This window comes from Sorghum bicolor, chromosome 10, assembly GCF_000003195.3.
Source record: "Sorghum bicolor cultivar BTx623 chromosome 10, Sorghum_bicolor_NCBIv3, whole genome shotgun sequence".
In the NCBI taxonomy this organism is placed as follows: domain Eukaryota; kingdom Viridiplantae; phylum Streptophyta; class Magnoliopsida; order Poales; family Poaceae; genus Sorghum; species Sorghum bicolor.
In genome coordinates, this window is record NC_012879.2 from 5,162,682 (window position 1) to 5,189,310 (window position 26,629).

The following is a 26,629-nucleotide window of genomic DNA, read 5'->3' on the forward strand; positions in this document are numbered from 1 at the left end:
TCAGCATGTCTGCGCCGCCGCCGGCGGCGGCAATGATGGCCCGCAAGCGTCTAGCACCAGACCAAGAACACCGCGCCGCTAACGTGAAAAAACGACCGTGGTGCAAGGATCTCAGGAACATCAAATAGTTGGAGGTGCACCTCGTCCTAGAGTTGGTAGAGGCCTGGAGGGGGCGGGTCGAGCCTCCGACACGATCTTTGCTTCATCCATCGCGACATTAAATCAGAGACAAGGTCATAGCCCTATTCATGGCCCAATTAGCCCAATAATACCTATGTAACTTTTTGGCCTAACAAAAATAGCCCAACATGCATTCTACTGGAGTCTCCGTGAACCCATAACTTATGTATAGCTCGTGGATAGGAGTCGAGTCGCCACCCCTCCTGCCTTATCGCTCGCATAGTAGCAAGGTCACGTCCCATTAGGTCAGTTTTAATGGCTTAGTTTAGTGCAGAAGAGTTTTATCCCGATTAAACCATCTCTATTTCTGAAACTCTCATCATCTCTCTATTAATATGGTGTTACATCAACATAATTAGGGAGTATTTGGCACGACTCCTTACGAGTGGCTTCTCTATTTTTTACTCAAAAACGGTTTCTTGATAAAAACATTTGGCAGGGCTTCTCTGAGGAGCTGGAGCTGGAGAGAAGTTCTCTCAAACAAACCCTTAATGTGCATAAAACTTTCATAAAACCTACATTGAGCCTGGCCTTTTCTTCTTTTTTTTTGCGAATTCGGTTCTTCCATATTCAGGTAGCATCAGGGTTACCGACCCGGAAAGAGGAATTGGGGTTACCATCGGCTGTCACCAGGTCAACAACACAGGAAAGGGTAAACTGCCACTTACCCAACCTATTGTCATCTGAGACTTGCTTTGCTAAAGTATGAGCTACTCGATTACAAGATCTGCTATAATACATCACTTTGAATTCAGAAAAATACATACTAATATCACGAGCATCTCCCTGGTGATTGGCGCTATTCTTCTGGCCTTACTGCTACTCATAATAGCTGCCACACCGGCATGCCAACCTGCTTCGTGCATCGTTCCGTGCCTCCACTGACCGTCCCCACTCCGGACTCGGGTGTCCAATCGGTCCGCTCTATAGTTTGGCCTGCTCATTGTTTGTTCGTTGCCCACCTGACTGCCGCCCTGCCCTAGCCAATAGGCCAAGCCCTCGTCTCACGGCTTGAGCCCTCGCTTGGACACAGGAGCAGGAAAGGAGCCTGCATCACAGTGTAGCCTGAACTGGAAGGTATTTCTCTTGATTATTGTTGGCAGTAGTGGCCCATGGCCCCTCCCTTCCCATGATCGATTTTAAAGAGCCCAGCTATAGTACACTAGCTATACACATGTTTGCTCCTGCTAATCTACACATGCATGCGCATGCTTATAAGCAAATCTACACAGGCGCATGCTTATAAGCAAGTCAAACTGATCTCAACCTCTCACCTGTTGCTCTCCTCCATGCATCAACCCTTATTATACGTCTGTTGTGTTGCTTATCATTTATGCAATCTAGACTCGTAGCCATCTTAGGTTTTCGTGCCATTGCAGCATGCACTTTCTACAACACTTGCAAGGTGGTAGTACATATTCTTTTCAGATTTAATTTGTTTTTGTCACACTAATTTTCAGTACAACTAGTTTAGTGTCATTTAACCATTTAGCACGATCATGAAATTATCCCCTTGGTTTTAAGGCACGCTCATCCACTGAGCCCATATGACATATAGGTTAATATATCCTCCACCTAGAATTGAAGAGGCCCAATAGGGATTAGTACTCTAGCTTGTGAGATCCTCCCCACTGAGGGGCCATTTGTAAATTGTTGTTCCCTATATATACTGTCCAAGAACATTGGGCAAGGGGTCTCTTTCCCTCCTACTCATTTGCAAACCCTAGTGGCCACATCTCTCCTCTCTCTACACGTCCCTAACATGTTTCAAACCCAAGTTCCAACAATCGTTAATCTAGTTCTCTACTAATTTTTATTTCAAATTTCTAGTTTTAACCTTTTGTTGAGTTTTGAATCTAACTACAAATCTAAAATCAGGATCCAAATCTTCACTATTTATTTATTTCTAAATGTTTCAGATTGTTTCATTAGCTAATGTATGTATTATCTCCTTAGCTACTATCACTAGTACAACATAGCTTTCTAGTGGCGACATCCTCATTTTCTAGCAGCGGATGCAAATGAGCAGGCGCCAGTAGAAATAAGAAGATGGGCTCCACGACATAAACCGCCTGTATAAACATACAAAACACATACAAAACATTCTTTTTGTCCTGACCATTTCTTTTTTTTCAGTTGCACACATTGTATTCAGTCATGAGCTGCCATCCACCGAAAATTCTTAACCTTCAATGGAATATTGCATTTCCAAATTAACATCATTTGACGGTCGACCACTCCACCAAAAGTCATCAATCTGTATAAGGATCTCACTGAGTATTCTTTAGAGCTAGCAAGAAGCCAAATCACCTGATCTCTGCCTTCTGATAGCTCTATATGTAATAACTCTAATAGGTTTTCCCATTCTTCAAACAAAGATTCATTGAGTTGCCTTCAGAATTGAATAGACCAGTGACCATTATTTATTGCTTTAGCAACCGCTAAATCTGGATTCAAAGAAATATTGAAAGATTTGGGAAGCTGATCATCAAGGTACAAGCCTCAAGCCAACAGTCTTGCCAAAAGCATATTTGTTTTTCAGATTTTATCATGACACCTCTGCCTTTTTGGTACCAGTCCCTCACATCTAAAAGAGATCTCCAAAACTGGGAGCCATTTCTGTTCTTGATCTGAAAAATACCTTTGTCACCCAAATATTTCTTCTTCAAAAGAGAACAACAAAGGTTATTGTCATCTCTTTCTAATTTATCAATCCATTTAGCCAGTAAACAGACATTCATAACTCTAACATCTTAGAAGCTCAGTCCTCCAAAATCTTTTGGCCTGCTCAAGTCTTCCCATCTAATCATATGGTACTTTCTCTTGTTTGAGGTCCCTTGCTAATAAAACCTTGATCTTATATTGTCTAACCGCTGGAAATTACCCTCAAATAGTTGGTAAATTCCCAATGTGTACATGGGTATGCTAGACAGGCACGAATCAATTAAGACAGATCTAGCACCTGTTGAGAAATTAATACTCACATTGCCAGGTGCCTAGTCTCTTCTCAGATTTGTCACTCACATAGCTCAATTGTGACTGAGATTTTAGAACTACTGACTGGCATACCTAAATATTTCATTGGCAGCACTCCATTTTTGCAGCCTAGATAGTTTGCAGCCAGATTTTGTTCTTCCTCGGTAAGACCAATAGTGAAGATTTCACTCTTCTCATAATTTATATGCATACCAGACATAGCCTCATAATACGACATCGGAGAATAATGTAACATTATCACTGTATCATCCGCATATTGTAAATGCGATAGACCTCCATCTACCAGATCTGTAGACCAACCTACCTTTTTCGAAAACACTAACAGGATTATCAGGATTTCCATCCTGACAATTTGACTTTGATCATTTCTACTACAAGACCCAGTCTCAGTAGCTGTCTTATCGTCTTTACCAACTGGCTCACTACTACTATATGCACAAAAACAGCATTGTTAGAAGCAGGTACTACGTACCCTCTCAAAATGCTTAGATGTAGGTAAACGATGGATTGGAATTGAGGTGGTTGAAGATCTTCTTGTGTACAGCTTGAGTAGCATTCTCATCTCAATTACTATAACGTTGAAATCTGGAATATTGGTTCATTAGTAATCTCTATATGTCACTATGCATTATTAAGAATGGAAATTGGGCAAGGAGCAAATGAAATACTATTTTGGTTGGTTGATATATCTTGCTTTATTTGCCTGTAGTTGAACTATGCTACTTGAAACAAGCACTTACTATATATAGTACTTTTGAAATGAGTTACTACTTTTGATTTGTTATATAGTGTCACAAGCAAGCACCAGGATCGATGCATTGTGGGTACTACGTGTGTGAATTCCTCAGAAACAACAGTCGGTACAGAAGCAACCCTAAGAAAGTAAGTAAAGTCACACGCGTGAAGGTCATTATTGATGTCATCTTGACGTTGGTTAGCATGTTAATGTGCGATGGCTTTTTTTTCAAGTATACAAGTGTGTTGATGCAACGGTTAACCACCTTTTGGATGAAGAGCTCATGAACATTTGTAATGAATTTTGTTGTTTCATCCTGAAAGAAATATTTCACAAGGATGGGAAGTATTTTGATCACGATGGTGAGTTAGCAAATCCAGAGTACCAAGATCTCGTAGATATTGACATGCTAGAGCTGAACAATGAGTATTATTAGCTAGATTAATGGGATCATTCACACTGTGCGGATTGTTCACGGTGCACTAGGATTTTGAGTGATCTGCAACTCCTTTGGACACTGTTCATCATGGTGAAATATTTGAATATGATCTTTATTATGAGCCCCTGGTTTAGAAATATTGGACGCCCTGAGGACACGAAGTTATGACCTGTACGAAGCGCGGTATGGCGCCAATATTTGAATTTTTAAAAACATTTAGACTGACGGTCTCTATAAGCATACGCCTGTGAAAAAAAATATGTACAGACGGCTTGTCTATACAAACCGTCAGTGTAAATGACCTTCAACCAGCGCATTTTGTTATCAAACCGACTGTGTAAAGACATTTCAGAAGCGGATCATATAATAAATGTGATAGTGTAAATAGTTTACACAGGCGTCGGTGGTACAAATGCAGCCGATAGTGTAAATTGTTATCACAGTCGGTTCTTGAGAAACCGCTTGTATAATTTTTGTTTTGTACTATCGAAAGCTACTGGCGGTACTGTCTGCCTCTTATACAAATCCCTCTAGAACTGCCACTAAAAAGTTGTGTTGTACTAGTGTATATGAGAAGAAATGGCACGTATATATACCAGTGACGAAACATCGTCAAACAACAAGTGTGCAAAAGATGCACACGCTAGCTGATCTGGCCGGCTGCGTAATGCACTGGACCATCGAGCGCATCGTCCGGGGTACATTGTAGGTGACACCTGTGTAGTGATCACACATTGGATGGTCCGTCGAGATGGAAACAAGAGCTTTGTCAGTCAGGCTCCAAAGGAACTGCTATAGCACCAACCGTATCCGTTCTGAGTTCTGGCTTTAGTTTTTTTTTTGTAAAAGATAAAAAAAAATGGAATAGTTTGGGCCCTAGGGATTCATTTTTTTTAACATATGGGCCTTAGGAATCATCAAAACGATAGGTACAGCCTTGCAACGACTATCTAAAACTTCTGAAACAAATCGACTGTGGTTGAGACTTCTGTTGAGATCAACTGGCACAGCACCAGCAGATTACAAGAAAAAGAGTGTATTGACTGTTCCTGCGCTGCTTGGGCAGCACTCTGCATTTGATAGTGAACTCTTGTTTGTTTGTAAAAATGGTAAATGCTACCTAAAGTTCCTTACGAACTTAGACATGTTGAAACAGGCAAAGTGACAAAAACCTAATTCAGTTTTTTTTTTTTGAACTGAATGAATCCAATACAATGTTATGTGCCTTTGTTCGGCGCTATGACATAATGGAACAGAAACTGAGTCATGAGGTTCACATGGCTCCCCTTCCATGCTGCTGAACAACAGATCTCTGAACCAACTTGCCTTCTACATTGATCAACATTGACTCCTGCCACATTTTGCCAAAATGAAAATCAAATGGAAATTTAATTGTTTCATATTGATATTGGGATAAAGAAGGGGAAGCGTTGTACAGAGTCATGAACTTACCATCTCGAGGGGTCTAACTCTGTGCAAGAAAAAACCATCTACACTTGTTTGGTCATCGCCAAGGCTGGGATGTCCTATGTATAATATTGAATTGTCTTGGTGGAAATAACCGCAAAACCCACCCATGCTTATGTATGCATTCTGTATCGTATAGAGGGAACTAAGTTATAGAAATCACTAATTTGAAGAAAAAATGGCAATCAATGAAGAGAACATAAGTTACCACTTCATATTTTGCAAAAATGTGTTGAAATGGCACATAGAACTTTGTTGTTTCTGGTGTTTCTTCCCCATTGCAAACAAGTAATGGATTATATCCAGCAACTATTTTCCTGTCTTAAACAAAAAAAAATGTGAGCATTTTGGTTACAGACAATAACCCATGCATAAATCTCCATAAAGCATAAATGCGTAAATTCAACTAAAAATGGTGATTTTATTATTTGTTATGGATGTTCAAAGTTTGTCAAGATACCTTCATTATACAATGCTAAAACTCTATAATGCTAACTCGGCCTCTTGATGATTTAAGCATATATGCATGTATTTTTTTTAAAAAAAAACTCATATATGCATGTATATAGACTACATATTAGCATCTCCAATAATAATACAAAAAAGTTTGCACAGAAAAAACAGGAACAACTGCTACTAAGCACTTACCAGTTGCTGTCAGTGAGCGCTAGTGATTGATCCAACCATTTAGTTTGTCCCCTGTAAGAAGTGCTTATCTTGCCGTCATGTAGAGGTTCCTTGTAAAAACAGTTACAAATCAATGTATAAGAATCCATAAATGCCGCGTATATAACGTGATGTACTGCTGTTCATCAGATGGTTGCCTGCTAGAACTCAAAGGTGCTCGAGATGTTATACCTGCAGAGGCCATGTGTCCATACCAATAATATCTAGAACTTGATCGTAGGGCATCTTCACTTTCTTCAAAAAGTTGCCGACTGTCCGCCCATGTGATGACTTAGTGGAGTACCTTATGGAGAAGAAATTATAATGTACACACAGAAGAGGGCAAAACTTGGGCAGTACAGCGAACCATTGAGCTACATTTTCTTTACTATTAAGTGCATTTACATGCATGAACTAGGAACTACTAGCTTACCAGGGGATGTTCAGAGCTTGGAAGTACATGGAACCCTACAAATAGGAAGGAAAGAAATAAAGAAAGAAAAAAAAGAAAGAAACAACAGAGCTGAGAATTTGGTCACTTAAATGTTACAATGGCAATGGACAAGTAAAATTACACATGAGCCCAACATTATTAGCACTAAATACTTACATTTTGCCAGAGTGGATCATCCTCTCCCAGTTGAGCAACATCCAGCACGAACTTGACTTCATAAACCTTTGCTATGGTCTCCATCTTCATAGATAACAGTTTTTATTAGAAAGGCAAATCTAGAAAAGATTGTAGAAAATACATTCTTTTTTAGTGCATTTTTTTATGCCAATGGAAGAAAAAAGGCTAGACTGTCGATCAACAGTGTCACGAACTGACAAACAACCAGACATTTCTAAGGATCACCAAAGACAGACTTTTGCATCGATCAGTGGCAAAAATATGTCAAAACGGACTAGTGGAAAATCAGAACTAAGTTGTCTGGCGTTAACTAATACATACAGAATTACCGAGTAGATTGCCAAGATTGGTGGGGCACAATCACAATACAAGAATGCAGTTTAGGATAGCTCAGTGGTGATTGCAGTGAAAACATGATCAGGAAGCACATGCGCGCCTCATCTTTAAGCACATAGGCATGTGCCGTGATCCAGGACCCAGGTAAGTCCAATGGCATGGATTATAGAGTAATACCAATCTTGGATCTGCGCATGTGTAGGTCATCATACTTCCATGTATTATATTACCTGTGTGAACGCTTCGCTGGTCAGAAGCACGGGAGCATGCACGCAACTACATGAGCAAATCGTTATCAGAATGAGGAAGTCATATTTCTGAATGAATTCCCTGGGTTCATCCGACGACGGATGAACTCTTCCTAGTTACGCACTCAACATTTCCCGTGGAAGATTTACTCAGCAATAAGCACTCATCCAATTGCAATTGCAACCACAACGTTTGCCAAGGTGAAGTGAAAACGAGGTGAGCTGGTGAGGTCGACCAGAGGACCTCTGAGAAAATGCCGCACATCACGTTAAGCAATGGGGTAAGAGGCAATGCCAAGTCGCAAACAGGACAGGGAGAACCAAATGAAGAATACCACTCCCACAAGGCACGCCGGAAGGTGCGCGTGAAGAAGAGATCCCGGAGTGGGTGAGTGCAAACGCGCGCACCTGCCTCAGGAGCCTGGCCTGCTCGATGGGTCCCCGCGCGCCGCCAGCGACGCTGAGGAAGGCGACGTCGCCGCCGCCGCCGCCGCGCGCGCCCCGCCCGAGTGCGTTCACCCCGCCTCGCGGGATGAGCTGCGGCTCGCCGAGGCTGAAGGCCGCGTAGAGCGCGAGGCAGAGCGCGGCCTGCACGGCCACCGTGCAGCGCCACGGCGGGCGCCCGCGGTCTGCCGCTTCTTCCATGCCCGTCAACCTTCTCTGTCTCTGGTGCTGTCAGCTGCAAGCTGCGTCGCGTTCGCGTAGTGGATCGACTGAGGAGAGGAGACAAACACGATGGAATGGCAATGTGTTTGGTTGAGGTTGCTAAAGTTTAAGAGTTACGGTAGTATTTTTGTCTTATTTAAAAATTAGTATCCAATTATAGACTAATAAGACTCAAAAGATTCATATCGTAAATTACTCTCTATCTATATTTTTATTTTTATAAATAATTTATATTTAGTACTAATGACGGCCGATAAACTTAGCAACCGGGGCCACTCATTCTTGTTTCAAAACAAGGTTCAATCATTCATAGGATTCAAGTGGGCCCCGTCGATACAGGTGCCGTTTGATAGAGGTGACACCTCGGACCTATCATGTTTATGGATTGGTTGATGTGATTTTGACGAGCTCTTTTGCCCCTTCCAACGAACTTCATGTGGTCAAGTCTTCAACGTCACAATCCTCAGCAGCTAGCCATCAACCATCATTAGACAGGCACGGTACAGTACAACAGGATGTATGAACGGGACAGTGATCACCGGTTCGAGCACACATAACCTCACAAAATGGCTGCATGAAGCATGTGTCTAGTTCCGAATGTGTATGCATACTACAAGGACAATTAGAAAACCAAACGCGTTAGCAGTAACACTCAGGCCTGGAGGTGCTTTCCTTAATGTTACAATATGTAGCATACATTCTGACCACAGTATACATAGTGATTAGCGGGAATTCCCTTTCCTACCACTCTGGCACCTACAAATCAACCATCGATTTCCATGTCCGCCTTGGCTGTCGAAGACTGCCCATTCGAATCTTGCTGAGGAGCTGCTGCTGCTTTGGTGGCTGGATCTACCACTTCCTCTTTGATGGCACTAGCAGTACCATTCTGTTGTGGTCGCAAGGCCTCAATAACATTCTCACACACAATTTCAAACTGATGAAGGCTATTGGCCAAACTAGAAGATGCAGACTTGTCTCCAAAGAACGAACTGATCGCAGAACCACCACTCTCTTCAAGCACTCCACACATCTGCAGAGCATACACAGTCTGGTTATATCGAGGAAAACAAAAGATGTGTTCACTCATGACCCATGAAAACTTGTGCTGTTGCGCTTACTCACCTTATTGTAAAGATGGGGAACTTCTGACTGACCAGCTGTGCCCTCAGGAGCCACTTCATTGGTAGCTGGAAATGAGGATCCCAGTTATCAAAACAAACAATGAACAAACCTCAGAGTATGTCAACAACAACATCACATCTTTAGAGATGCTTTAGTACATAAGACAAGAGCCATGCATGCCACATGATTAAAATGGTGAGCATCTGCCTGAGCATGTTCTATGCCACTATGTGACTCTTCCTGCATACATGGAGAGAAGGGATAGATCACTTACAAATTGGCTCGAGATTGGGCAATTCCCGCAACAGTTCACTGATATCTGGAAGAAGTGGAACATGTCCTGCTGGAACACCTTGTTCAGTAATATCATCAGGAACAGGAATCTTATTCTTTATCTGCAAGAAAAAAAAGGTACGCTTTAACAAATGCTGCAGATACTCTGCAGATACTACATGAACGGCTACTGTGCATTCCCATGTGAGCTTTGAGTGCATGTATGTTCAGGGAAAAAGTCTAGTACTGTACCACAGCATATTCCAAATTCAAGGCTCTCTCCAGAAGGTGGTATCTCTTTCTCAAGAACTCAACTATCTTTCTCTGGATCTCCTTGTAATGGGACATGCTTGTTGAGTTCACCTGGACTTCCTGTGCACCTTCCAAATTCCCCTGGAAAAGGAATGGAGGAAATAAGAAATGCAATAGGTCACGTCACTTAGAACTTTGGAGGAAGAACATAGTGAGCACATGCTAACATTTGCCTCGGTGTTCGACTGAATTATTTCATTAGCCGAAGGGAGATTCAGCTCTCGTCGTGCAGCCTCAAAAAGCCCATTCTCTCTGTCATCTGATATATATTGCCACCTTGCATATCCATGCCTGATGAAGGCAAAAACAAATGCATTGTGTCAATACCTTAAACATAGTGTTGCTACAGTGTGAAACAATAGTTAGTAAAGAATGCACTATCCACAAGGAGAACACACAAAGTATATAAAAGCAATTGAAGGCATTCGCTGTTGAGGTCAAGTGTTCCTAGTTTACCCCTTAAAAACCTACTTCATTAAGCCATTCCACATGATTACAATTGTAAAAGTCTCTAAACATATGGAATCAAAACAAAAAAATTTAGGAACAAGATTACAATTGTAAATGTCTCTAAACATATGGAATCAAAATAAATAATTTAAGTTAGATATCAAATCAAATGTGGAGCCCATCTGGTTTGCATGTGATACTTCAGCTTGCTTATACAACATTCAAGATAAGCTGAATTTGTTGCCATAATTGCACAGTGTTCCTCAACTCAATGCCTCAAAAATCACTAGGGCACTGAGTGGACAGGCACCACCTGGACTGGAAGCTATCAAGCTATGTGAGAAGATGCCCGTTAGGGTAACCCTAACCTAACTTCTGGGCCCACTAGGTCCACTAAAGCCAAGATGCAAGCCATTGCTACCATACTAAAAAACTAATAATCCATCAACTGACACGTGACCCAAACACCTCAGCTCTGTCATTGCAAGGCCATGCCTGCTGACATAGAAGTAAAGTCTAATCATTGAATTTTTAAGGCTACTCTTGCCACGAAACTGTTCCAGCCACTGCTAGTTTCATGAAGGGGTAATTTTGTAAAGCTTATATTGTATAACAAAGAAAACATGCCAACAGATACATACTTCAGTATGCCTCTCAATAACAGTAGATCATGCTCCGCTTTCCATATTCTTCCACCAGATAAGCCTTGGAACTCATAGAGCAAGTAATTAGGAAAGATGCTTGTAATTTTTCCTGGTCCTGTAGCAGACACCTGGAACCACAATACAAAGGTAAGAAAGAATACAGTACACAAAGGTTGCCTCATTCATAGCAGAATTATATCAAGGTATTGTAATCAATGGAATTCTATAAGCTGCAAAAATCTATGAAACTGTACAGATACTATGCTTCCAAATTGTGACAAAGAACAGTCTGGCTTCAAAGGAACACACAAGTGGAAATATTGAAGTTCAGCTCTTGACAACACTTGCACTTTGCGCAAGAAAAATACAGCACAATCATGTTTGTATTGAGTATCATCAAGGTGCTCATAAGTTCCTTTTAAGTTCTAAGTCATGTTAGGATGCCAATAACAACTGAAAGCCACATGTACCTTCTCCTCGATAAGGGTTATGTTTGCTATCCTGACTAGTACATCATCAACACGCATCATTTCCTTTGGAACGCCATCTGCATTCATGCATATGGAGGATAAGAATTGGATGGGTAGAAACTATAGTAGCCATTACAAAGCTCAATTACCTGAAAAATTCTCAGAATCGTTAATATCTTCAACAAGATGTGTCATAACAAGTTCAGCATATCTGCAAGAACAGATTATAGAATAAGCCAATAAATTGCACAAAAGTTATTGCTATCGATCAGGATCTCCACAAAAAGGATTGCCTAAAATTGGGTTGTTTGGTGGGAAGCCATTTAGAAGAGGCCTACTTGACTTAAATGGGGCGATATACAAGCCTACCCTATACATTCTTGTGGTTATGGGCTCTACAAGGGAAAATAGTGATAGAGCTATATGAGCTCCCAGCTCCCTTAGGCTCCTGCTCGGGTTGCTCCCCACCTGCTGATTTCAGTGTTTGGCAGCGCTTCCCCATCAGCTTCAGCTCCAGCTCGCCAGGGCCGACATCCTCCAAGTGCACCACTCCTCGCCACAGCGGACCTGGCCTCCCTCCCGCCGCCTTCTTCCATCATCACCACATATCTGCTCGGAGCTCATGGTCCACGCCACTGTCGACGAGCCAGAGAGGGACTATGCAGGCAGAGGTGCGGTGGATAGCGGCGTGGGCGGTGGAGAGGGGAGCAGGAAGTGGAGCGGGAAGAGGAAAGGGGAGCGGTCTGCAGAGGGAGCGGATTTTTTCTGCTCCCCACCCATGATGCAAATCGACTGGAGCACAGGGGGAGCACTTCTGAGGTGAAGCAGCGGCGTTTAGCCGTGCTCCGCCCAACTCTCATGGAGCAGAGTGCTGCTAAACTGGCCCTTACTTCAGCTGCGAGCTTTGGTAACTGTTGGCTCAATTTGCTACTAGCACTGGGTTAAGCTATGGCCACCTGCTATTAGCGCTAGAGGTAGCATAGTTCTTAAGGCGTAAAGGCGAGGCATGACAATGCGCCACCGCCCGGACGCCTAGGAGAGCATTTTGCAAGGCGCTGGGGGGTCGCCTGGACGCGCCTAGGCGACGCCTTAAAAACTATGAGAGGTAGTCTATCTTCTGTGACTGTTGGCTCAATTTGCTACTAGCAGCACTTCAGAGAGAGTCTGACTTTGGTTACTGCCTGCTTAATTTGGCTTCATATGTGATGATGTCACTAAGGGTGCTATAGCTATAGAGATTTGCAACATAATAAATTAAGCATGAGCCGAAGCAAGCGTATTGTATGTATACCTAGGAGATAATCAAGAAAATGTAGAATGATGTGCATAATGTCCACCTAAGTTACGAAACTGTGCACCAGATTCCTCACTATTTGGTCTACAAGTCCACAACTCAAAATATTTGGGGTCACAAAATATGGAGAGCACATCTCACATACCTCTGAATTTCCTCGACACTTTTTCCTTTAAGACGGGGCAGATACTCTTTCCAGTCATAATTCTGAAAACCGAATCTGCAATGTTGCATGGGGTAAATTTATGACCACAAAAAAGAATACAGTACACATTCATGTTGGCCTGGTAGTACAACTAGAGAATAGCCAATGGCCTCAGCGCAAATATTTGATGCTTAAAACTGGATCAGAAATTAAAATTTGGTGACAAAGATACAGGTCAGAGCACACAACTATAGAAACGAGTAATAAAAATGTAAACACTAACCGATAATTGTCAAAAACAAAAAACCATGACAAAAATGTACCCATGGCCAAGAGATACAAATGAAACAGAATTTTCTGTGCGCCTGCTTTATCACGCAATGTAATAGCATGTCAACATCTGCACATAACCTATATGTTCAAGGTATTCACTTGCCAAACAGACAGGTTCAAGAGGCATATCAATAACTACCTATTGAGTGTCTGGAGGAACATTGCTCGTTGAGCATGGTTGAATCCAAGAACTCTCAAGGTCCGTCCTTCGCCCTCCATCAATGGAATAGAATCAACATTACCTAATGATAATGTGTTGGCAAAGTATATAAGTACAGAATATTCATAATGTAGCAATAATCCATATTCCATAGTGCAGTGTATTTCCATAACTGTCTTACGTGATTTTCTCCTAGAATATTGGCCCCTCTTCCCAGAAATATTTCCTTGCAAAGTTGTGTCGTTATCTGACACGTCATCCTCAAGTGAGTAATCCTCGTCTTCGGTGCTTAAGTCAATGTCCTCTTCATCAGCTGCAGCCATCTGAACATAACGCATTAAAGAAACAAGGCTGATCAGTCTTTTCTGTAACTGAAAATGTATATGGTCACTCTAAACTCTAAAGTTCAAATTGATCAAATTCTAAAAACAATACATTTGGTGTGTGGGGGGGGGGGGGGGTGGGGTGGGGGGTGGGGGTGGGGGGGCGTAATGTAATAAATATTGTACTGTTACATCAAGAAAAGATCTAATATAGAATGGCTATCTTTTGGTTTATTGTCATGCAAAACTAATTTTAAAAAAATTCCTTTGCAAAGAGAAGATTACAGTACACTGAGTAGTAGATGTCATGACTACCTATGAGGTAATGCACTAATGGCACTACGCCATCAAAACAAGAAAGATATAACAATGGCTACATTATTCCTTACTTTCATGCAAAACTACTACGGCTCCATTCAGAAGTGTCTTATACAGTAATAATTCACAAAAAATTGTCAAACTTTAGTCATAATATATACCAGAAACAGAGCATTAGATATTAGGGGGGATTTATTATGTTCTACATCACAGTATAATAATCTGCCTCTAAACCACACAGGGTCTTCTCTCAAAACATCCTGTATCTTTCGCTAGGATCCTTTCAATGCAATAAAATACAAAAGCTGTGCTTAGACAAATGAACTGTCGTGTTGATTCCGATCTGTGTGCTGTAGAAAAAACTAACTCTGAGGATTATGATATGATATAATTAAAAGCAGCTAGGACATCTTTGGCATCCATTGGGACATTTGTATAAACTATAAAAAGATTGGAAGCTCAAAAAGGGTCTTTGCACTGAACCATAATGATGCTGAAGGACCTGGTAAGTTTGGAATGCTAGCATATTTGGTTGCATAGAGATATTAGACATAGAGTTAAAGAGATGGGGCCAGGCAACCAAGCAAATGGAGTCCAGGATGGCACACAAGAGGCAGTAGCCATCTTAAGAAGCGCAGGATGCAATCAGAAGGCAGCACACATGCTTATTCTCATGACAAGATTAGTTATTGGCTTTGATGCATATTGTCAACACTCAACAGTGATTGGTTGCATCAGTTATGCTAGTTAGGTGTACAAGCATGGTTTCCCAAAATTTAATTACAATTACGCATTTACGCCCTTGTTCGGATGCATATGTATCCACCTCAACCCATGTGTGTTGGAGTGGTTTGGTGTGGAAGTTAGTTCCACCCCAACACACATGGGTTAAGGTGGATACATGAGCATCCAAACAAGGCCAGTGTCTACGTGGCGTTTAAAAGATTTTTTACAAGTGAAATACTGTAAGTTGCCAACAAATATGAAATTGCATCTACTGCCAAACTCGAAGCAAATGCAGATCGCAAAATAAGGAAAAAGGATATGAAAAAGGCACAAGGTTAACAATGGTTGGTAATGGTTAGAAATTACACCTGTTTGCGGCTTCTTTTCCCTTTTCCCATAGCAGTATGTTCTTCAACTTTCTGTACATCATATCTACCCTTCAATAGTTCATCCCAATAGTTTAATCTTTCAGAGTTTTCAGCCTCAGCTGCAGCCTTTCTGCGTGCCTCCTCCTCTCTTTCTGCCTGAGCCTTTGCCTCGTCGATGTATTCAAAGTTTGCAACCTAGCATGGAGTAACAGTGTAATACATGAAGTGAGAATCGTGTTGCTTTTGGATTAAATAAAGGAACACTCTTTTTGTTTGCTAGAATATGCCAAATACTTAGAACACAAGTGGAAAAAAATGAGTCACGATGCAGTTATATCATGCAGCATTTTTAACAATAAGTAGAACACAAATAGCATTGCGCTATGAGTAGCATAGCATATTTGAAATGGAAGAATAGGTGTCATGAGTAGTCAGCTAGGTTTATTGGGCCAGGTTCGGCAGTATGGCCCATTAGTATTAGGGTTAATTAGATAAGAGTCTCTTGCTAGGGTCAAGTAGCCCAGTCCCTCCTCTCCCTGCCCTTGTGGTCCGGATGATGCCTATCATCTTGCTGATGTCGGGCTGCTTGGGTTAGGGCCATCAAGATCAGATCAACATCCATAGCATCTGGCTTACTTGACCCTAGCAAGAGACTCTTATCTCTAATTAACCCTACAGTCAGACCTCACTGCCTCACAAGTATACTTGTGCAAAGAAGAGATTATCTGCACTTTATTGAATGCATGTGCACATAATAAGCAAGAAAAAGAACAAGCAATGTAAACCACAGTAAATATCAAGAGGATAATTAAAATGAAGAAGCTCCTCAAGCATTATGCTTGTAATAATGAATAATTGAAATAACACCTCAATACCTTGAATCCTTTTAAGAATTCATCTTCTTCTTCATCTTCCACAGATTCATCACCATCAACTTGATCACGGTCTAACAACCTGTGAGGCCAGTGCAGAAATATTAAAAAGTTACCTCCTCTAACATAGAGCAGTTTTAAGTCATAACAAAGAAGCTAAAATTGGGGGCATAAAAACAAGGGATTAGTGTTGCATATACTCTGCATGCAGACAGAATCCTATGAATTACTGTAATAATAGGAGAAAAGAAAGAATTTCATAAGAAAATTGAATTAAACAAACAAAATCGATTATGCTGCTCATGTTGTTCTTGCGTATAGGGTGATATTGAGTATAGTTTGCCATTTATTGCCATGGTCATGAAAGATTCCAGGTTTGCAACCATGATCAAAATTATCTCCAGATTCCAGTGTATTTTGTAAATTGTTACATAGATTTGGTAATACTTTAAACAACTTCACAAGTTCACATCAGAATTCAGAAAGGCATGATCCCTGAAATAACTTCCCAAGGTGAAGTTGGATCCCATTCTCATAGTGATTCTACATGGTGATGTATAATATAGATTCTAGATAAAGAAAAAAAATGAGGGCTGTTTGGATCTATTCTCATAGTGATTAAGGCCTTTGCATAGTGAGAATCTCCAAATAGCAAGGTTTGTCTAGATAGTTGGATTCTAGAATCCATGCTTGGATCTCAGTCATTTTTCTACCTCATTCTCATTTTTCTTATCTTAGGTGATCCAAAAAGGGCCTAAGAAAGTGTTTACCTCTCAATTGCAGCTTCGTCGTAATGAATTTGGCGAGATTCGTCATTCTCGTCATCAAAAAGCTCCTTTGATCCATAGCGTATAATATCATCCAGCTCCTCCTAAAACGGGCAAAGATGCATACTTATTATTTAGTACTGAAAAACCGATGGAGAGTTCACCAGTGGGGCAGAACAGAAAATTGGGTTAACTACTATCCTGCACCAAATCAATCAACAAGTCAAAGAGACCAGAAGTGTGTGATCCCACATCCCAGTAAGGACATGCACTTTGAACTGTTCTCCATTGTTTTGTTTGTACATCCCAATTACATGTTCTAAAAGTTAAAAAGTGTTGAAAGTCTGAAAGAAACATACACAAAACTGTAATGCTGGGATTAGACCAGCAACCAGCCCATTACCAGCTCCAGCAAAGATTCAGGAAATTTACGAGAAATAGGTCCTGAGATCCTGGGTTCCATCTTCATGGCATTCTTTTTATGTTTAATTCTTGAAGACAAGCCTTAAAGAGATTGTCAACCTTGTTTCCATGATAACAAACACTACCCAGTTGGCCAGCCAAGAGTAGAGTGTGGGATGCCTTACCCTTGGTCATCAAACCCTTATTCAGCCATGCATGTACCAACGCCCACCAGATCACCCAGCCTGATCTGAACTAATGCATCCACATAGATTATGAATTTGAAACAAACAAATGGGACCTTAACAACTAGCATTGCATATCACATCACAGCTCCAAAACATGTCTGAATCATACGTGCATAACACACCAGCAGAGCTAAACCTATACCACATTCACGCTAACAAACCCAAGGAATCTCATACAACCATAAACTGCTATTGACATCAAGAGAAACAATTAGACTCAATAGTAACCAACTCTGGCAACATGTATAAGGTTTTAAGCCTTGTAAAATGTAACACAAAGAAAGGGACATGATACTAACAGATGCTACATTCATTCCATGCAATCCCAGTAACAAAAGGTAGCATGTAACTACTCAACCTTTAACTCATAAATGAATTCACAAATAGCTTAAGCCATAAAAGATCAACCCAAATTAATGGTTTACAAAATTCACCATTAAAACACAGTCATCATACCTGATTGACATTACTAGCTTTTGTGAGTCGACCAACAACTAAGTGCTCCAATAAAATCTTTTTCTTTGTAAGCTGCATCATTCGCTCCTCAATTGTACCTCGGCTAACAAGCCGGTATATCATCACCTAAATGAAAAACAGATGAAAATTATACATAAAAATCAACACAAAACTTATTGAAAATCTGCTTTTTGATCCAATATAACATTGTAGGGTAAAATACCTTGCTAGTCTGTCCTAAGCGATGAGCTCTTGCCATAGCTTGCAAATCCGCATGTGGGTTCCAATCACTGTACATACATAGGTGAGAAGTTATAGCAAACCCATTATATTAACTGTTTTTGTCTAAACAGAGAGATTGTTTCACCTGTCATAGATGATTACAGTATCTGCAGTTGCCAAATTTATTCCCAGACCACCAGCTCTGGTAGAAAGAAGAAAGCAAAACCTAGTCGAATTCTTAGCATTGAAGCGATCTATCCGTATCTGTCTTTCAGCACCACTTATCTTGCCATCAATGCGTTCATAGCTCCATTTCTGAAACATGTATAGTTCATAGAACAGTGGATGAGATACATTAGCCCGTAAAGCTAACATAGTCACAATGGGAAGATAAGTACCCTGTAACTTAAATAGTCCTCCAGCAAGTCCAACATGTGCTGGAACTGTGAATAAATCAGAACTCTATGACCCTGCTCTTTCAGTTTCACCATCATCTTGTCCAGCAGCTGCATCTTACCTGATGAATCTAGAAGCCTCCTGCAAATTCAAAGAATCAAGATAGCAATGACACCTAATAAAAATAAATGTGGAGTAAAAATACTGCTCAGCAGATGTACTCAAGCTTGAAAGGTAGCTAAATCGAAAATAAGTTAATCCACTTCAGCATATGAACAATTTTAAAAATTACTCAAAGAAGCATTGTAATGGGTGGATACAGAAGTTATACTCAAATTAGAATGGGTACTATGACTATCATCAAGATGTATTACAGCTAAATCTCAGCCAAAATAATTGGCAACAACTCAATTATGTTTTTCATTGGCACGTTTTTAGAGCATGTTCAACAAGAAGATCAGAGGAAACAAACAATGGACAACTCCAATATGGCGAGGTGTCTTTACAGTCAAGCAAGCTTAAAAGGTTAGTGATACCAAGTACTCCTACAGACACTGGCAGTTCCAAGTGATCATCATACACCAGCAAGAACATTATGTAAAAGAACAAGAACAAAACCTATGAGTGAACTAAGAATGATGAGAGTATACAACTACTAAAAAAGAATTATACAATAAAAAAAACATGAAACCATATAGACCAAACCAATAACAATCACAGCAAAGATGAACTAAATAAACATAGTGAAGCAAAATAGAAGACAGTTAATAAACAAGAACCGGTGCACACCTTAAACCTTCTTCTGGATTGGCAGGTTCAAAATCAGGTTCATCAATCATGAATCCATGGCAACAGAGTTTGCGCAACTCCATTACAACGTTTATTAGAGATGTCTGTAACAAAAACAATTAAAAATTGTAAATCCAGTAAAGGAAGACATATAACCAATTAAATGAAAATCAAAACAAGCTATTACATGTCCACCATTACGACGGGCTAACACTTCATAATTCTTGGTGAGAATTGCCTTATAGTACTCCTTCTGTTTGCTTGTCAATTCAACTCGTAAAATCAATTCTTTTTTTGGAGGAAGTTCTTTCATAACATCCTTCTTGAATCCTATTTGTACCACAAGAACGAGAAGGTTGCAATAAGTTTTAGATTCTTTTAACAATGGCGACCAATTAAACAATTATTCAATTCAATATCAGCAGCACCATGTGCCTGACCAAAATATGAAAAGGTGAAGTAGATACTCACTTCGAAGAAGATGTGGCTTCAGCATTCCGTGAAGCTTCTCAATTTGCTTGTCTTGGTTTATATCCTTGAACTCTTCTTGGAGATCAGTTATACTCCCAAACTGCAGAGTACAGACATATAAGCATGTCACATCAGTCTATAAATAGTTTCAGGAGAAAATGAGCTTCGGTTGTCAAATAGAACATTTAATGTAACATGGGCTGAGGCGATTGGAATGTTAAACAATTGAACCAAGTATGCATTGTGCATACATGGCTATGCTATGCATCAAAATGTTTTCTTTTACCAAGCAGAAAGGGTTTGGGGTCCAACAAACTAAGTGATCCAATTAACATAGTGCCACTGTGCCAGTAAGAATTAATAGAAGAGGAAAATTACGATGGTTCAGTTATATATACAGTATTTCACTACCTTTAATCATATTTTGCTTGCACTTGCAGAAAATTTGTTTTAATGCCAATAAGAATTAATAGAAGAGGAAAATTACGACGGTTCAGTTATATATACAGTATTTCACTACCTTTAACCATACTTTGCTTGCACTTGCAGAAAAAATTATTTTAATGAATAATACAGTTCTGAAATTCAATGCCAACAGAGACTTCAATTTTATGGGGGCTTCACAAGAGTACCTTATGGTATTTACCCAGCCAACTGACAGGCTCATATAACATAGTGACAACAGCATATAAATCACTAGGACGAATGATAAACAACAAGTAAGCAATTACCATAACGACACAGCTCCTTGTATGAAAGTGTATCAGAACAGGTAATCATGGTGTGGTATACACACACAGTCATTCCTATCCTAGGCCCTACCGAAGCAATTCAATAATAAGGATTCTCTATTGACTATTGAAACATATTTATAAGAAAGAAAAAGGGCACAGAAGCCACAGAAAAGAGAACATCACTAACAAACAACAGTGCCATGAACTAAATGAAATAAAAATTTGAGCATCCAAAAAGCACAAAATCTTACACTTTCACCCTCAAGGAAGTGCATAAGCATGAAAAGCTCATCAAGGTTATTCTGAAAAAGAGGAAAACAAACATCAAGTTAAAATACTTGCAAAAAAATGTTTGGGCTCAACAGACACTAGTACAACAAGGAACAGCATACGTACGAATAGTGAAAAGAAACTCAAGAAGATAACGATGACATTATTATTAGCAAATGAATTGAATAACTCACTAACGTGGTCTCAAATAAATGACATCCCTAGTATAGGATCAATGCTCATGCAAAGCTGATGCGCTTAATTTGCTGACATGATTCATAAATAGCATCTCAAGATACAAAGTTGAGTAAAAGTGTCATTTCTCATTTCACATAAGCTGCACAAATATACTATTTAGATTGTTGTTTCCTGATCTGTTTGATGAGGAAGATAGTTACAAACATTACTCAAATACCTGCATTGCGGAATTAGCAAGTAAAACAAAAACTTAACAAGCAAAAAATTGCCAAAAAGGAGAGCTAGAAGGTACAAGACACTGTTGGATAAGCAAATATTGATAAAGTGAAATGTATAATTTTTCCATATAGCTCAAGCATGACAATGTATATGAAGAAGTAACCTGGACTGGGGTCCCTGTTAATAGAACACGATGCTTGGTGTTATAATCTTTAAGTTGACCAAACAACTTGGAATCTTTGTTTTTCAACCGATGCCCCTCATCCACAATCTGACACAACATACGGATCAGAAACAAGTTAATTAAACCTTAAAACATGCTATGTATGGACACAGCTGGACAGAGAAATGATGCTGAAACAAAAACAGTACCAAGCATTCCCATTCTATGTTTTTTAGAACATTAGAGTCCATGTTGATCATCTCATAAGACGTCAATAAGACATCAAATCTTATCCTTGACTGCTTCTTTTCTTCATTAGATGGAGATGATTTCTTTTTCTTCAGCTTCTTCAGTTTCTCTTTGGGGTAGTAGAACTCGTGTTTCCTAATAATGTCGCGAGAAGCAGCAGCTCCAAAATACATTACCTATCCACAATAAGGGAAAAGTATTAACGGGATATAAGCCTGTCCAAATTACACACCATATGGGTCTCAAGTTAGTTTGATCCACATACAACATTCATTTGAGGTGCCCAAGTTGCAAATTCACGCTCCCAATTCCGCAGGGTTGAGAGGGGGGCAACAACCAGATGTGGACCAAATTTGTCTTCAAACAGTGAAGCCAGAAAAGCAATACTCTGTATTGTCTTCCCTGCAATTGTAATCGTTTTCTCAAATCCCAAAACAACATTTGAACCAAAAGCTGTCCTTACAATATAAGCATCTCTTACCAAGACCCATCTCATCACCAAGGATTACGCGTTTGTTATGAAACCACGAATAGCGCAAGAAGTTTAACCCTTCAAGCTGATAGGGATGTAGTGTGCCTTCAAAAACCATCAGAAGCACCATTCATGGAAAGAATAGATCCAAGAATTACAGTCAGCTGAAAATTAAACATCCAGGAATAGTTTGTATTTAATAGCAAGATAATGTTTATTCATAACACATACCACAAGAAAGAAACGTCGGGCTCTCCTTGAATTGCCGTGGCTCCCGAGTGGCCTTGGCCTTATCACCAGATTTCTTACGCCTGGACTGGATCTCATTGAAGCGTTCAATCTCAGGTTGGAACGCCGAAATATCAGACTCATTTTCCCATGTACATTCCTCATATGTAAGTTCATTCCATTTAACATAGTACTCCCGCTCACCACCCGAGTTTTTTCTGTCCATTAACAAAATAAAATCTCAATATGCCAGACCTCTGCTAAATGGAAATTAATGGATATATGTAAGAAAGATGGTAAATAGGCATCTAGATGGGTGAGACCATCATGACATGGAAAATTAGAAATATGAAGCTGAAGTGGAAGGCATGATTTATAATGAGTAATTGGGTACTAGACTTCATTCTAGATCATGGAATAAATGCCCATCACATGAGTTTCATATGACTGACTGATCCACAGAACCAGTAGGAAACAAGAGCCCTGTAAATGGAGTATGCATTGACAATAGCGATATGCATGACAAGTTACTTGACGCAAAACTACATGCGTATGCTAATTCAATAATTCGCCAAAGAAAAAGCTGGAGCACCATATTAAAAAAAATCACAATAGCGATATGAGTCACTACATATCTAACAGAAAATCGTATTAGTGTTCAGTACCATCAATCCACTATACAACGTAAGTGGTGAAGCACCATGCATATAATGTCTGTTGTTAAATTACCCTGCATACCTGCTAGAAAGGATCCTGTCAACAGTTGTCCACTCCGGTCTAATGGCAACAATGTCCTCACCAGATCTTTCTGCTTCTTTTTTCATGGCTTCCTTTTGCCTTCTGAAGTTATTCAACCTAGTCCTCAAACGAGGATGGATATTCGCAGCTTCTGAATATTCTTTTTCTGAAACCCTGGTTTTTGAAGAGAGATAATAATTAATAGTAGAGTAGAGAGAAATATAATCATGTAGTGAGCAAGTAACTACCAAGAGCAGTGAATGTATGATAATCCTTTCCACTTAATAAGATATCGCTCCGCCTTCTTTGATCGAGGCTCTGTAGAACTAGAATCTTCTTGAGGGGCTTCCAGTACTTCAATATCTAGAATCCTCTCCATCTCTGTTAATGGACTTATCTGAAGATAACAAACAAGGTGAATTGTTATACCAACAGTATCAAGCATAAACTGAAAGGGAGGTGTATGATGAGGCAAAGACATACACATTCCGGGCAGCTCCATTTATCAGATGTGATGTTTAAGCAAGGAACCAAGCATTTTCTATGAAATGCATATGTACATGTTGAACAAGAGACCAGATTATCACTTTTTCCACATCGTTGGCAAGCTTCTTCTTTCTGCACATACAAAATAAGGATGAACCAACTAAAACTACAGGATTATGTAGACAGAAAAGAACAAGATTAAATAAACAAAATCACATGAACTAGAGGAGATTTGAAATCAGGATAGTGCATCATAAACATTTAGAGCTCCATAATATAGATAAAGACAAGGTTCAGTTTTTGAGCAAGATATCTCAGACTTCAAAATAGTAAGGATAAGATCGCTATCTTACTGTTCAGGATTTGATGTGAACCGACAATGAACTACTAACAAATAAAATTTCAAATATTTGCATGTCCTCTCTTATGATAATTTCATCAGCGTCCTTGCTCAGGCTTGAGTTTATGGAACACCAAGACCACCTATTATACATATAGAAAACTACTAGCTCACCTGCACGACATAGGCCGCGTAGTATTTACACGGCTACAAACATGGGTGTCACATCTGATTCTTCCATTTGAGTTTGAATTCAGGTAGCATAGTACCAACCAACTTTGTCAACATCAAAACCACAGACCCTTAGGTCCTCTTCAGAATGCACAAACTTCAATAAGTTCACTTTCGTTGACGTTGAACTAGTCTCGTTATACTAACTTACTAAGTACCCAGACTTGTAGCATCTCATAGCTAAACTCAGCCCCAAGAAAAACAGAGGGAGAGAGGCCAGATTCACGATTCAGCTAACTAAAGGCATCAAGCAACTATGTCATCCAACCAGATATTATTCCTAGAAACATCCCGGCACCAGTCAGGCACCTCAGTTCCCCTGCTCCACACCGAATTGCAAAACTGTTTCCTCCCGTTTTGCAATAGTTTTAGACATCTAGTAACATATCCCTCAATGCAAAGCACAAATCCTAGCAATAATAGGCCCAATCCCCCCCACCCCCCAACAAAAAAAAACAGCAAAATTCTCAACAACAAGCACAGAGAAGCAAACCCCCGATCAGCCATACCGCGTCCTCGCGCTCGATCCGCTCGGCTGGCGCGTCGTTCTGTCGATCCTTCCCCTTTCCGGCTACAGCGCGCAGCGGGAGGTCGTCGTCGGACTCGTCGAGCGCGTACCGCGGCCGCCTCTCCGACCGCACGCGCAGCCGCTCCACAAGGCTGCTCATCGTCGCGCAGCTGTCGCTCGACGCGGCACGGGATAGAAAACCAGCGCGCGAGCAAGCAGCGCCACCCTCGCTACCTCCGCCAAGCTCTCGTTCCACCTCTAGCGCCGCCGCCGCTAAGTGGGCTAGGGTTTGGTGGGTTTGGGGAGCGCCGAGGAACGAAGAGGCGCTATTTATACAGCAACGAGGGCGCGGGGTGCCGTGTGGGAGAAGTGCGGCGAGAAGCCGAAAATGGAAGGTAGCGACGAGGTGACGCTCGGCGTGAGCTGTGGGCGGAGGCGCGCGGGCGGCGAGGGCGGGGGGAGGGGGGGTCTGTCTCTCTCCTCTGCGCGAGAGAGGAGAGGAGAGGGGGCAGTGGTAACGGCCACTGACCAGGAAGAGCAGGGAAGAGCAGTCTTACGATCTGGACCTTCTGTTTTGTCCAAATTTGTGCAAGCCTTGTTGAGACCACAATTTAGATCTAGCCTTGTGAATGTACAAAAGGCATGTATGGACGGGGTGGAGTTGTTTGAAAAAAAAAACACTTCTTGTGCAATATGATATTTCCAGGTATGCATATGATTATAAGTGTGGTATATGCTATGCTAGATGTGAATTCCTAGCCTATATTTATTATATTATATTGCTAAATTAGTATGGCACATTAAATACTTTCCAAAATTTGGACATAAAAAACCATTTACTATGAAAATATATCTAATTTCAATTTTGAAAATGTATATTTTCACTATATGGTCTGACGTCTTCTTCGTACCACTCGATCGTCAATGCAATTGTAACCATTATAAAAAAGAGTCAGCAATGACACCTCATTAAGCATTCTGACTGAGTAGCCAACTCATTACACTCCATGGCTAGCCTACCCAACATCTCAGCCATAGACATAAGTAGCAGTAGCTGCAACACGAGTAACCTTCCTATGACATAAGGACACCCTAGAAATTATAATCCACAGCAATGAACTCATACATTGTTTGCAAGAAAGAAACAACCTGTGGAATAGCCTATTCGTAACCAGGACGTTGAGACTCGCTCGTAGACGCCCAAAAGAAAAAGCTACGACACGGAGCGGCCTTGTCAGCGGAGGGCACATCTATCTCAACTCCATAAACGGGGGATCCATCTCTGGCTAGTTTAAAGACGACAAACGCATAGGGCAAGCCACACCGAGTGACCACGTCCTGAAGCAGTAAGAGGTACGATGCGAGCACAACAAACACGGATCCACTCTATGTAGCCGATCAGCGAGCAAGAGGAAAGGAAAACCAACGTGCGCCGTCGGTGTTACGGCAAAAAGAGGACGAAAAGAAACCAAAAAAGGAAGGAAGAAAGGGGAAAATCAAAATGTGAAACAAATCTTTGTAGGTCAATCTCATGAGAAAGAAGTAAGCGCAACATGGAGACATCTGAGAAGCCATACCTAAGCGATCGTAAGCAGCAGTAGGAGCAGCGTCGACCGCGACTCAGATCCACCCTAGCTTCGGTCCAGATCTTGCCCCACCGACGGCACCACAGATCTAGCGTCGTCCTCAACCCCAACACCTATAGGCAACAGCGGCTGAGAGGGCTACACAGGGAGGCAGGGCACCAGTGAGAAGCAGCAGAGACCACAGTAAAATCAATCGATTCAAAGCCGATGTCGGGAGCGAGAAGGGGAAGAGGACGGGCGGCTTACCTCGCGTGGTCGACTGGATGGTAGGGGAGAT

The 26,629-nt window shown here is 40.8% G+C and overlaps 2 protein-coding genes across 3 annotated transcripts; both read right to left on the reverse strand.

Annotated features, from left to right (window-relative positions):
* LOC8076206 lies at positions 5,304 to 8,450 on the reverse strand. Its single transcript, XM_002437918.2, has 8 exons — positions 8,109 to 8,450; positions 7,096 to 7,179; positions 6,919 to 6,953; positions 6,678 to 6,789; positions 6,468 to 6,556; positions 6,028 to 6,136; positions 5,805 to 5,945; positions 5,304 to 5,703 (listed from the first exon to the last, which is right to left on the reverse strand). The coding sequence occupies exons 1-8, from the start codon at positions 8,343 to 8,345 to the stop codon at positions 5,626 to 5,628; spliced, it is 885 nt and encodes a 294-aa protein (XP_002437963.1). The 5' UTR covers positions 8,346 to 8,450; the 3' UTR covers positions 5,304 to 5,625.
* LOC8065411 (CHD3-type chromatin-remodeling factor PICKLE) lies at positions 8,885 to 25,273 on the reverse strand. Of its 2 annotated transcripts, none has more exons than XM_021449658.1 (31): positions 24,768 to 25,273; positions 23,685 to 23,819; positions 23,450 to 23,598; positions 23,202 to 23,375; positions 22,467 to 22,681; positions 22,245 to 22,340; positions 22,029 to 22,165; positions 21,724 to 21,939; positions 21,515 to 21,622; positions 20,916 to 20,966; positions 19,931 to 20,030; positions 19,647 to 19,789; positions 19,460 to 19,563; positions 18,673 to 18,811; positions 18,420 to 18,589; positions 18,276 to 18,342; positions 18,053 to 18,178; positions 16,950 to 17,050; positions 16,183 to 16,261; positions 15,308 to 15,502; positions 13,754 to 13,895; positions 13,552 to 13,654; positions 13,080 to 13,154; positions 11,790 to 11,851; positions 11,641 to 11,717; positions 11,168 to 11,298; positions 10,250 to 10,367; positions 10,017 to 10,157; positions 9,766 to 9,886; positions 9,492 to 9,556; positions 8,885 to 9,399 (listed from the first exon to the last, which is right to left on the reverse strand). In XM_021449658.1, exons 1-31 carry the CDS (start codon positions 24,924 to 24,926, stop codon positions 9,130 to 9,132), a joined length of 3,969 nt encoding a protein of 1,322 aa, XP_021305333.1. In that variant the 5' UTR covers positions 24,927 to 25,273; the 3' UTR covers positions 8,885 to 9,129. The 2 variants fall into 2 exon arrangements, with proteins under 2 accessions (XP_021305333.1, XP_002437964.2); XM_002437919.2 differs by having other exon boundaries at positions 10,244 to 10,367; positions 24,768 to 25,272.